Source organism: Branchiostoma lanceolatum, chromosome 13 (assembly GCF_035083965.1).
Source record: "Branchiostoma lanceolatum isolate klBraLanc5 chromosome 13, klBraLanc5.hap2, whole genome shotgun sequence".
NCBI classification, from domain to species: Eukaryota; Metazoa; Chordata; class Leptocardii; order Amphioxiformes; family Branchiostomatidae; genus Branchiostoma; species Branchiostoma lanceolatum.
In genome coordinates, this window is record NC_089734.1 from 10,739,644 (window position 1) to 10,753,489 (window position 13,846).

The window sequence follows — 13,846 nt, forward strand, 5'->3', positions numbered from 1 at the left end:
TGATTTATAATTGATGAGAAACACTCCTAATACGTCAGTCACAATGGTTAAAATCATTTGGCGAAGGTATGAGGTCGTGGAACTCTAGTTTGTTCCTATGGTAGAAGTAAACAATGTAGAATCTAAACAATGTAGAATCTATTGTTCAACACTACTGAAAATAGAGTTTGTGCTCTAGGTAATGATTTCGTTATTTGGGTCATTTACCTTTGATTATAATTCCTTTTTTCTTGCCATTGCTTTCTGACATAAAACCTAAATGTAGCCCAAAAGATTTTCGAATTACACTATGGCCGAAAACTTTTTTTTTTTATTGGAAATGGATGAAAATGGATGCACGCTCGTCAATAAGTCATACATGATTGTGTATAACCAAATCAACATCATGATGGCCTTAGTGGGAAAAAAATCAAATCTCTCTTCCCATTCCCGAAATAGAATGTTCCTGGAATGTTGACTTTTTATGTCAGTAAGGTTATCATAACTGCTTCTGTGGGAAACCTCCCAGCTGATGGTAGTACAACTTCAAATTGTTTTCAGACGTGCTAAACAGAAAGCCAATATGTTTACAAAGCCAATGAGTTCTTTCATGCCGGCTTTTCTGACTGCTATTTTTGGTCCGCTGACAATAGGGGCTAGTTGGAAGGGCAAAAGTTCTGTTAGTTCAAAGATCAAGCAGAAAAAGCACTCTAATTCAGCTTTTCCCAAGACACCATGATTTTGTGCAGAATTTTCCATGTAATCTGCATTATAAAAGCATAGAAAATAGCCCTGTGCAGTTGGGGAACTTCCAAGGCACTTGTAAGTCACAACATGTATATGATTATTATGTGTAACGTTAGTTCACCTAAACCTTTTCCGATATGAGTTAATTGAAACCAGCAAACAGTTCTCCCATGACTGTTTCGATACAGGACAGATAGTTTTTGATGTCGTAATGTTCAAATGCATGGTTATCAAAGCTTTTCAGACAGTGTTCTGAATTACTTTAGTCGAGTTTGCATATTCCTTAATTGATACCCCGTTTTTAAGAGTCCCAGTTTTATGTGAAGTAAAGTCTCAATCATACCAAGTTGAAAACTTTTGCCAGATCTAAATTTCTTCCGACATCCCAAATTTGTATCTTTTCGATATCGTATGATCAGAGAATTGAGGTCACAATGGTCGAATCTGCAAAATGAGCAGCAAAGGTCCATCAAATGTCAAATCTGGCAAGAGATCTTGAAATTTTCAATAACATTTGATCAATGTCTTAATTATGATTCTACTTTATTGGACCAAGATATATCTCTCTTTTCCATGAATGATTCCATCCATACGTCTTTGTCACAGCATTATTAGTGCCATTTATTGCAATGTGGTTGTGGTTAGACTGGATATGTTCCGCAAAACTACACCCAAGGCTTTTAATAATAATATAGAATGACTTTGTTGCAAGAATAAAAACCTACAGTTAACAGTTCAGCAAATTTCCCTGTGATCACAAAAACATCCCATAGAACAGCTGTCCTATATTACAGAACATTATACAGATTTATGTGCTATTTGTTGTGACAGTATTAACACGCATGTAGTATGTTTCAGCACGCATGCTTCAGTACAATATGCCTGTAAATTATATCATTATGGTATACACTGGAATGAGTATATATAGTGAGATTTAACATTTCAAGAACAAGTGTTCATGATTATAATGACCTATATTGAAATGATGACCTGTGTGATTTCAATAATGACCTTTGTAAGATTGAGTTTTGACAAGCCGGAAAAGGAAGGGCGGATATTGTGTGTCCGCTAAATGTGTTTAACCCTAACCTTACACACTTAATTTTGCCTTAAAAACCCTCTCGGGATGTTTCCACTTGTTTAGAAGTCACATACCATGGCAACGTTGAAAGAAAAAACATGGGAAACAAACAGCTGTGATTTTTCTGGCACGGACAAATGTGGTGGTGTGCATAGCTAGTTAGGGTTGGTGGAATTTCCGATATGTTCAATACTGTGCCGTTAGACCTCTTAATGAAGGAAGTTCTATTTTTGAATCATCGTGTGTGTGACATTTTGAAATAAATACCCGGTAAGACAAGAAAGGGAAAAAGTTACTGTAAATTGTCTTAGATTTGCGGGGACGTAATTTTGCTGTGGGAGGGGCAATGACTTGGTTGTGGTGTTGAAACTTAGTTGAACCAACCATAGAAAATCAGTGCAAAAAAGAGAACATGCTTGTAGTGTGATTAGTTCATAGTGAGCAAAACTGCAAACAAAAAAACAATGCAGATATTTCAGGATTTATAGTTACTGGATAAAGAGTCATGTATGTAGGTCACATTCTTTATCAGATGGATGAACATAGTCTTGATATCTGATGGGAGGGTTGGAAGAAACAAATTAACTCATTTTGAGATAAAGCCCAGTTTTATGTGCCATTTTGACAGTGTCTAAACAATACATCAATCATTCCAGCAGTTCTTAAGAAGAGCTAACTCAATTTGTCAATTAGCAACAATTTGTTAGCAGGCTGCAACCATTTTCACTCAGCTTTGTCAGGGAATTCTGTTAAAACGAGCAACAGGAAAAGTAACTTTTGTCTGGAAAGCTGGACAAAATCAATGCATGTGTTGAAATCATTGGTCCATAGAGTCCCCTATGTGTTGCCGTTCAAGGTTTGTAACAAGATGTTGAGATATTTCTAGTTGTAACAGACTCTCACAGCCCGTCCGCACATTACAGCCAATGTACGATACACCTGTTGTAATCACTTCTTAAGCCCTTCCACCTGCTCAGGATATAGTTGACACCTCTTTCATTTAACCACAATCATTAAACCTTCACTCCTCTAATTTCTCCTGACAATGGGAGGATTAACCTCTTGTACTCAAAAGGGATCCTTATGATTTCTTTTATTGATCACCAAAGTTGTTGCAATCTACTAAACATAATTCCACCAGGGTACATAATTCTACCACCCTGAAGGGATACGTCCAAAGAGATCTCCAACGTAACGTCCCCCAGTATAATGCACTCCGATATTTCTATACTGTGCATACCTGTTTTCAAAGTGTTGGATTCATGTAATACGGCAGATTAATGTTAATAGAGGTTACTTGTTCACCCTATTCCTAACATTACAATCTCCAAGCAGATGTAGAACAGCAAAATTGCAACAATCCTCAATTGTTGCAATTTTGCTGTCCACGAAACAGCGGGCCTTTCTACTGAACCCCAAAAAAGAGGAGGGATTATTAGACTAGATGTATTCTGTATCTATAGGGACATTGCTCTACCGTGTGCTTGAGGAAAGGAATTATTTTGCCTTTCTACACTGACATCTGCTTTTAGATTATAGCAGCAGACCTCTCTTCAATGCCCCTTATACCCAGGCATAAGTGGAAGGACAATGTTTTTAAGTGAGTTAAATGGGAAGTTAAAGCCCCACTAGTGTTAAACGACACCTGCAAAGATGGGATGAGGTTTAACCTTCTCCCTCAGCTGCCTATATCCACATAACCACTACAAATTTGATGGCTTCTGTAATTGGCAGGCTAAATGTTAACAAAGTGAAGGTCAGTGGTATATCAGTGCATTCTAACACCTTGAGTTTGTGACATGTTAATACATACAAAATATTCAATGCCTTGTGTATACAGTCTGTACTAAGTTTGAGTCGTTTGTTGTCCTTCCAGACCAGACGAGTTCTGCAGCAGTCCCCAGATGATCATGGCCATTTCCAGCTTTAGTATAAAACAGGTAAGTCTTATTCTGACATTTTAAAACTTTCTTTCACAATCATCCATGTTATAACTTTACAAGCAGATGATATCCACACACTGAAGATTTAGAAGAAAAGTTAATGATTAAAGTGTATAATTACTAGCAGACAGCCTTCAGGCAGACGCTTTCTTATGTCAAGTAGATTTTGAAGCATCAGGTGCTTAAATATTGGCATCTGGTGTACTCAAACACTCTCGATAAATGTGGTTATGCTTTTGTCTGGCAAAGCGCCAAATCATTTGTCTCAAGCATGTCCCATATTCTTTTATCAATTTATCAGCGTTTTAAAGATAAACATATAATTATACATAATTCCACCGCCCTGAAAAGATCCATCCAAAGAGATCTCCAACCCAACGTCCTCCAGTATAAGCTCCTGTATATCTAAACTGTGCATACCTGGGGGTGCTGCACTAGAGATCTCTCCAGCCCACTGTTTTTCAAAGTGGTGGATTTATGTAACCCAGCAGATTAATGTTAATGGAGGTTAATAAAACATTTCTAATAGTAGGGTTCCTTAACTAGATGGCCTATATATTTTGAAATTAGCTTTGAGTTCCTCTAGGTCTCATACCACAAGTCAGAAGCATGCAGCAAATCTTTGAAGAAACTGTCTGGTGTGTTTCTTCTTTTTTCAATTACTCCCAGATTTCCAATCACTCCCATTTTCCAGATTGCTATTGTGCTGACATTCATGGTAAAAATGCTGACGATCAGAAAATCGGTAGCAATCAGGATACAGTGCATGTCAGGCTAGTTCAGAAGGCTAAGAAGCACTTCACTCCCAGCTTAATGGACCTGGATCCCAGCAGGAAATGTAGTGGAAATAATGTGACTGGTTCAGTCCATACCCTGCTGACATATTCATTTGAAGCAGAGGTTCAGTCAATGTGATTTTCTCAATTACTTTTCTTATCTAGAATTTGCTGTAGGAATTATACCTTAGGGGTTGTTCATTCAAGATTAGTATCAAGCCATCAGTATGGACAAGTAAAGAGGGACTGTTTGGGGATATTGGCATGAACTATTGGTGCATATTCTTTGCCAATGTTCTGTGACAACAGCTTTTTATTGTTTTTTCTGTCTTTTAGTAATATATGCTAGTCAGTCATATTTTACGGTCCTCCCGTTGAATTTTTCAAATTCTCGCACAACTGTACAATATATATCAGCACTGATCACAGCTTCTCTTAACTCGTGTTTCTCTGTTTTGCCCAGACGGTTGTTTCTGACTGTTCCTTTGTTGCATCACTCGGTATCAGTGCTGCATACGAGAGAAGATTTAAGAAGAAACTGATCACAAGGTTTGTCACATTATTTACAATGTATTGTCTTTAACTGATTGAACATAATTCCGCCACCATGAAAAGATACGTCCAAAGAGATCTCCAACCAAATGTTCCCCAGTATAACGAGATTCAGTATATTTGAACTGAGCATACTTGGGGGTGCTGCACTAGAGATCTCTCAAACCCATTGTTTTTCAAAGTTGCGGATTTCTGAAACCCAGGTTAATGTTAATAGAGGTTATAATTACACCTCATTAATCACAATCATGATTGATGAAGGTCAGACATCCAGGTAATAAGATACGCCAAAAATAGTTACTCAAGCAACTGGATAAAATTTTCAAAATTTTATCCAGTTGCTTGAGTAACTATTTTTGGCGCACAATCATGATTGTTTTTTATACACTCCTATCTGACACTAGCACTTAACAGGATTATCATGACTATAACATTTCTTGTCCTTGTTTTCAGCATCATCTACCCACAGAACAAGCGAGGAGAGCCACAGTACAACCCTTGTGGGAAGTACATGGTTAAACTCAACATCAATGGGGTGCATAGAAAAGTAAGTCAGATCCTGCAGTTCTCTCACGTCACAGTAGGTGGTGCTAATCAGAATCTACAGAATGCACGCTGTTCACAGTACATAGATGTCTGGTACTCGGATAAGACAATTCTCAATAGACAGACCATTGACTTATCAATATTAAGAAGTTTTGAATTCTGTAGCTCTACAATAGACTTGTCACTAACTTTAAATGTTGTTAAAATCTCTTAAAGGGCAATTTCCTGTATCATATTTTTGATGATTTGTCGCATTTCCCTGTTTGACAGCCTTGAAACCTGAGCTACTTTGATTTATCTATTTATTTATTTACTTCGATTTGAGAACTAACATACAGTGTAAGAAGCCCTCCAATAAACTCCTTTTACCTGATGTTTTGTTGAGCAAGTTTTGCAAAAAGTTTTAGGTATGAGAGAATTGCATGAGAACGAAAGGCAAAAATTCACCAAAGCAAAGTGGAGCAGGATTTTCAGCTCAGGCAGAAAAATAGCTTGGAGTAGACTCTGAAGTGTTCTTGACAGAATGAGTGACAGGAAAAGTGTTTCCCCAGGTGATCATAGATGACTTCCTGCCAATGGACCAGTACGGAGAACTGCTGTGTTCCTTCTCCAACAACAGGAACGAACTCTGGGTCTCCCTCCTGGAGAAGGCCTACATGAAGGTGGGTAGGTTTGTTTGTTTGTTTGTTTGTTTGTCTGTCTGTATTGCATACTCAGTAAATTGCCTCATGGCATACTAGTAATATGCCAGGTAATATTGATTTCTTTTTGCAGATAATGATTTTTCCATAATGATTGTTGTCCACAGGTTATGGGAGGCTACGACTTTCCAGGCTCAAATTCGGTAAGACAATCTTTAAGAAGTGAATTTGTTAGCCTGACCTCAACAATAAATTGTGTCGATTTCAACCTTTAGTGTGCACCTTACATTCATCAAGGAAAAAATGCACTATGACAGGAATTTTGATGATTGAAATGGGAAAACACAAAACAATTAGACATCCAATAATTGTTTCTTGAAGGTTTATTCTCTGTCTGACTCCATATATAATTGTCAATGTCATAGTATAAAATCTATAGTGGCTGCAAAGCACTTAGAAAAGCCAGAAGAAAACAAAGACATAGCTTTCAATGTGGTTATATGACATATAACGTTATCACTTCTGTTTACCCCCAGAACATCGACCTCCATGCGCTGACGGGCTGGATCCCTGAGAGAGTGCCCATCAGGGAGGGCTCCGAGGACTTCAACAAGAATGGAGTCTTCAACATGATGAAGTCACGCTTCCACAAGGGGGAGTGTCTCATCACTGTGGCAACAGGTAAAAACAATAAATTATTCATCAATCTTTAATATGCTCCATTATTATGATTATTTTTAAGAATCGCCAAAAAAGGAAACAAATTCATCATTCCAAAGAAATCTACCTATCTATCGGCAGATAAGAGAAGAATGATTTTTTTTAAAGTACCCCCCTTTCAAAGTGTATCAGAATAATCTGTATGGCTATGGCTTACTCTGCAGTGTATTTTGTTGTATATGTTAAGTTTCTACGTCTTTCTAAATAAAAGGATCAATGCACTTTTTTCTGCTTGCCTTGTAAAAATGATAAGGCAAATAATGGGAATCAGGCACCTCCAGAAAGACATATAAAAGATGTGAAAGTCTAACCAAAGCAAATACATGTACGTCTGGTCAAAGATTGTATGTGTATAAGTTGAGTTTGTGTGTTGCAGGTGAGATCAGTAAGGCAGATGAAGACAGGACAGGACTGGTGTGCACACATGCCTATGCACTGCTGGACGTCAGGGAACACAAGGTCAGGGTCATTATTCACTGAGTATCATAATATTGTTATCGCAAAGTTTATGATATCGCTAAGCATAAAGCATTGTTGGAAATTGCCCTTAGAGCATGCACTTGTAGGAAGCAATAGGCAGCAAAAATAGATGACATGCAAGCATGTGTTTGAAAGGAAGAAAGAACTGTTACCCTTTCTTGCCTTCCTTAGGTCTTTATTTCAATCTCTTACAATCTAAAAGCAGATATGATATGCTAAAGAGTGCAAATATCCAAAATTTTGGGTTTGCTGTAAAGAGTGTAAATATCCATACTTTTTGTTATGGACATGGACCTGATATCTGTACTTGCAGACTAAATCAGCTTATTAAGGGATTTAAATTTAGGAGTAAAATGAAGTTCCTTTACGTTTTCTTTAGGGTCTTAAGATGATCCAGCTGAAGAACCCTTGGAGCCACCTGAGGTGGAAGGGGCGTTTCTCGGAGCAGGACAGTGAGAGATGGACACCTGAGCTACAGAAGGCCTTCAACTACGATGTCAGGACTGCACAGTCTTATGACAATGGTCTCTGTTTTAGCAGTGATATTGATACTTCAGCATGTTTAGAACATCAAGTCTTTTTGGCCATACCTCAGGGGTACAGCCTAATGTGTTGTACTGTATTAGATTTAGTTTTTTTTTCTCAATGGAAATTTTGTAACCTGTTATGTGTTGAATACATAACATGAATGATGATAAGTTGTAGCATTTATCTTTTACATCAAGTTGAATGAATGAAATGTTGTATTGTAAGCTAAACTGTATTTTTTCCCTAGCTAATTATAAGCCTGTATATCATGTTGTAGGTGTGTTCTGGATCGACTACGACTCCTTGTGCCACTTCTTTGATGTCATCTACATCAACTGGAACCCAGAGATGTTCAGATTCACCACATGCCTGCACGAGTAAGCAAACTTCTTCAACATTTTTCCAAAAGCTTATGATAAATGTGTGATAGTATAACAGACAGTAGAAAGATATGTAAGAAACACAGGTCACTGTAGTAGTGACCCGTGTATCTATAGAATGATGCACATGTATGAAAATATCATGCTTAGTAATTTGTCATGAACAAATACTCATACAGTACTGCATGTAGTCATCTTATGAAGCTTACTACATTTAATTGTATTCCCCCAGTGTGTGGTTGGCCAAAGAAGGTCCAAAGAAGGACCTGTACTCCCTGGGTGACAATCCCCAGTACAGACTGGAGGTTAAAGGACCCAAGGGGGGAGCAGCCGTGTGGGTCTTACTGACCAGGCACATCACGGACAAGGTAGGGGGACATCATCGGGACTTTAACCTACATATAATCTCACCTGGTGGCCAGTTGGACTCCTTTTGCCCTTTGGATATACTGTCATTGCCACCAGTAAATCTGCTTGGAGTTAGAGAACGATGTTGGAGTTAAATGAGTTTGAGCAAACATAGTGTAGGTACTTACTACACAATGTCTGCACATATTGGATAATTAGTTTACTTTGTCTCCATAAACCTTTTGATGATAACTGTCCTACCCAAGAATATCTTTGTCATACATGTATGCACATACTAACTCTTACATTCTTCCAGGATGACTTTGCTGTGAACAAAGAGTACATCACTAACCTTGTGTACAAGACTGGAGGGAGGAAAGTCTGGTATCCAAGTAAGTGTGTATTTTCTTAAAACAACACCCTTATGTTTAGAAACGGATTGTGATTAAAATGATCAAAAACACGTTTTCTTCATTCTGAAAAGTCCATTTTTGCAGGATACAAATGTCATCATGTCATCAGTATTACCTAGATTCGACCCAGATCTTTCACAAAATTTGATCAATTAACAGTTTTGATGATTCCTTCAATCAACAATTCCTTAATTTGTACAAGAGTCTCAGTATCAAATCTTAAAGAATGTAACAAATTATAAGTCCGTTAGAGATAGAAATTACCAACTTTTTGTGTATATGACCGCCAAGCTATGGAGCTCTCTTGATGACAACTGTTTAATACTATAATACCTCTGTTGCTTCCCTCAGATGATCCCAGGCCGTACATCGATGGAGTGAGAATCAACAGTCCACATTATCTATGCAAGATCTCCGTCAAGGATCCTGGCATCTCTCTCTACACTCTGGTCATCTCACAATATGAGAAGAGCAGTAATATCTACTATACACTGAGGGTAGGCTTTCTTTTACACGTATGTGGGGAACATATTTCATATGCCCACTGATACAGCAATGGTTTACTAGTCTTTATTTTGTATTCTCTAAAAGTTAAAATCCTTCCAACACCTTTTGGTGTATAGTCAGTACTTATCTCCATTTCTATAGCTCTTTTGCCACACAGGGCACTACAGTAGGGGTTAATCCACATGTTGTAGTTACTAGTGGATTGTGTTCAATGACAACACTCTTTGCACAAGTCTTTCCTGTCTCACTATTCATGGACAACTGTCTTATTTCCAGATATACTCCACCTGTGAATTCAACCTCACCAAAGTGCCAGAGCCATACAAGCATGAGAAAACTGTAAGTTCTTGTTTTTGTTACTAGTGTGGAAATCAAGTACATGTATGTGTTGAATCCTGAAAATACAGGTACTGCAAGTTTTAGTGCATAGATGATCATCAAAAGACCTCAGCAACCTGCTTGACACACCAGTTCTTGTTGCTGTATTATTGTGTGTGTAGGTGAGTGGACAATGAAAGGGGTTCAGTGTTGGAGGGGCTCTGGTCAGCTTGAATTTTTTGGGGGGAATAGTCTTAAAATTTTTTTCATCATATAGAGCAAAATCAATGGAATAACGGAATGGTGGTTGCAGGCTAGAGCCCCACTGTGATAATAATCCCAGAAAAAAGTTTACTACAAACTGGGCTCATTAACATGTTAATGTGTCCTGTTGTTGTGTGTAGGTGAGTGGCCAGGGGAAGGGGTCCAGTTTTGAAGGCTGTGGTTACAACCCAGCCACTCAAAGAAACACAAACTACCACAGGCAGACTTGGCTTGCTAACATGTTGTTTCTGTTGTTGTGTGTAGGTGAGTGGGCAATGGAAGGGGTCCAGTGCTGGAGGCTGTGGTAACAACCCAGCCACCTACCCCAACAACCCAGTCTTCCAGTTTACACTACAGAACAGTGCCAATAACAACCATGTTCTACTGGAGCTGAAGGGACCCAAGTAAGGAGTTATGCTATAATCAACCTTGATGATTGCATGAAGAGTATGTGGGACACAAGTTCATTAGATTTTTCTAGAATCCTCACAATTGGAGATATGTAAATTTTTATGAAAAACTTGTCGTATTTTTCCAGGCAATACAGTGTAGGGTTTGATGTGAAGACTGTCACACTGACGGGAGATGCAGACTCGCCAGGTGCCTTCCAGAAAGCTGCTTCAGGTGACTTCAGGTGAGAAAACTCTTCAACACGGCGTACAACACCTGTGGTCCTTAAGATCATGAAGAAATTTCCATTGATCTGTCCTTGGTGCTGATTTTCAACCATGTTGGTAGAAACATAACCATCTTGGTGAAGGTTTTGAGTATACTGTATCTATTTGACAAATATATAAGCTGTACTTTTCGGCAGATTACAGCATCTTTTCCAACCATGTCATTATCACTGATTTGCAACCGTGTTGGCCCTGTCCTTGGTGCTGATTTTCAACCATGTCAGTACATCACAACCTTCTTGGTGGAAATAGTGAATATTCCATGTCAATTTGACATGGATATAAAGCACTACTTTTTACTAAGTACTGATTTTCAACCATGTTGGCCCTGTCCTTGGTGCTGATTTTCAACCATGCTGGTAAAAGCACAACCTTCTTGGTGGAAATAGTGAATATTCCATGTCAATTTGACATGGATATAAGACAATAATTTTTACTAAGTACTGATTTTCAACCATGTTGGCACTGTCCTTGGTGCTAATTTTCAACCAAGTTATAACTTCCTTTGTGAAAGGTACTGAATGCACAATATCTAAATGACAAAAGATGTAAAGTTGTTCTTTGTAGTGAACCTCAACAATCTTTTCCAACCATGTCATTATTACTGATTTTCAATCATGTTGGCCCTGTCCTTGGTGCTGATTTTCAACCAAGTTGTTAAAAGCACAACCTTCTTTCTGACAAACCACATCATTGTTTTCCAGGCATGGCTACTGTGTCCTGGAGCTGGAGAATGTCCCTGGCGGCACGTACAACCTGACCCCCTGTACCTTCCGTGCTGGCCAGGAGGGACCGTTTCTACTCACCGTGTCTACATCATGCCCCTTCACAGTTGCACAGATCAAATAACAACAGGTCATCCCACATCAGGGTTTTTTAGGAAAAGTGGAGCATTGTGAGGGAGCCAAGCTACTTAGTGAGGCAATGGTGTGTAGTTTTAGAGAATTTTAAGTTGGAATGGGGCATTCTAAGGCTTCCTGAGGGGCAAAATTACTGTAAGACCGGTCACAGTTGAAGATTGTGGCCACATGTGACCTAGTAGCATCTGTAGGCAATCAGAAATTTATGCTTGTCAGAAAATCTGCTCCTCAGGGTAAGGAGGGGCACATGTTCAGGGCATGGGGGTGCAGCGCCCTTGTTTCCCTCTTTAGGAAAAGCCCTGCAACATGTAGGGGTTAAAGGGGAGACTGCGCAGATAAAGATTGTATGAACTTAGATTTCTATTATATCTGTACAATATTACCATATGTAGATCATTGGAAGTAATCTAAACATTCAACAGCAGGAACCTGCCAAAATGGCTGCTCTTTTTCTCTTAGTAGTGATGATAACATTCTACAATTGAGCTGCAGAATGGAGCTTTCATAATATGCTAGAGCTGTGGAAGGAATATGTGGAAATCAAGAGCTTGTGTGATGATTTGGTATATCTAAGAACTTTTATAAATGAAACTGTTTGCTGCTTTTTGCTATATAACTGTTACTTTGTTTTCTCTATGACTCTTGGTTACTCTTTTCCAGTATGTGTATAAGACTGGTAAAACAATGTTGATAATCATGTTAACTAATTGATGGGTATGAGTAAACCACCAGATCTGTCATTGTGCATAATCAAGTTACACATGTAGTGCTACAGCATAAACAATCAATAAATTGCTGATGACATATTTGGCCATATCTGTCCAAATTTTTATGCCTTTTTATGTAAATTTCGTTTTCTCTCTGCTAGAAGCAGCATCTTTATGTATACATGTATAATGTATATTACTTAATGTAAAGCGTGAATACAATAATGGTATCTTCTCTTGTCATTAGAAGAAACTAGATTGTTACCATTGTAGTTCATTTGTATAAGGTTGCTGGGGATTCATTATTGTTTGAATTCATTTTGATACATTTATATATTTGTGTTTTGCTAAGCTTAGATCTGGGTCGGTGTAGTAAAATGCATGCAAAACTGGTGTAAATTTATCTAAAATAGAACTTATAAGTTTTAATACAAAGTAGATTTGGTTTATCATATTGGTAACGTTACACACATATCCCAGCTGCATAATATCAAATCACTTTTTTCATGTTTTAGAAAGTTGCATGTAAGATTTTTTTTAAAGGTTTCAGGTGCAATTTAGTCCATAGACATTGCCTCACATCATGCGTTACAATCATTTCTACCACAGCTGATAAAGTAGATCATCATATATTTCCTCTTTGAATATAATAGACAACTGTAGACACATTATGCTATTGATGGCTTGTACATTTAGAATATGCTGAATAAAGTTTGAATCTATAAATTTTTACATGAGATGTTTCCCGGCATTGCCTTATTTGACTTAGTGGATATCATTTACTTTTTCTGTATCTCTTAAGTATAATGATGCATACATTTGCTGTTACACATATTATACAGTATGATAATTATCCTTAGTTATATGACATTTGAAGTAAAACACGATATAAGGGTAACAAATTCATGTTACTTAAATCTAGCCTCCTTTGCAGACCTTCTATTTGCACTGATAACCTAGAATATGTTGTACACGTGAGCAATTCGAAGACAGCACCATAAAACACATAACGTTACATACACTAATTCCTATTCGACAACATGAGCATCGTCAGACCATTCAATTAGTCACTAGCTGCGGTACCATCTCTTGTCACTGGGCGGCGCTCCAGTGTGGTCCACTGTCAAGTACTCCTTGACTGGGATCATGAGGTAACGTTATTTCTATACCGTCCAATCAGGAGCAGGAGTCGCCCGTTTATGATAGTGGAAGGAGTTGCGTGGATGGTATGCATCGGAGGTAAGGATAAAGTGGCTGAGTACGAACGCAAAGTTGTTATCTCACAGGCGTTTTTTCGTCAACCCAAGGGCTCCAAGTCGGATCAGTGGCTTGGAGTCGACTCAAAAAACGCCTGTGTAAATCGAAGCAATGTTGATTAG

At 38.2% G+C, this 13,846-nt stretch overlaps 1 protein-coding gene across 1 annotated transcript; it reads left to right on the top strand.

Moving 5' to 3' along the window:
• Window positions 1-3,646: 3,646 nt before the first annotated feature.
• Window positions 3,647-13,199, top strand: LOC136446837 (calpain-7-like). Its single transcript, XM_066445444.1, has 16 exons — window positions 3,647-3,747; window positions 4,990-5,075; window positions 5,532-5,625; window positions 6,176-6,286; window positions 6,433-6,468; window positions 6,802-6,946; window positions 7,362-7,444; window positions 7,845-7,989; window positions 8,271-8,370; window positions 8,606-8,741; window positions 9,038-9,113; window positions 9,486-9,631; window positions 9,918-9,980; window positions 10,488-10,627; window positions 10,762-10,857; window positions 11,605-13,199. The coding sequence occupies exons 1-16, from the start codon at window positions 3,712-3,714 to the stop codon at window positions 11,747-11,749; spliced, it is 1,638 nt and encodes a 545-aa protein (XP_066301541.1). The 5' UTR covers window positions 3,647-3,711; the 3' UTR covers window positions 11,750-13,199.
• Window positions 13,200-13,846: the final 647 nt, after the last annotated feature.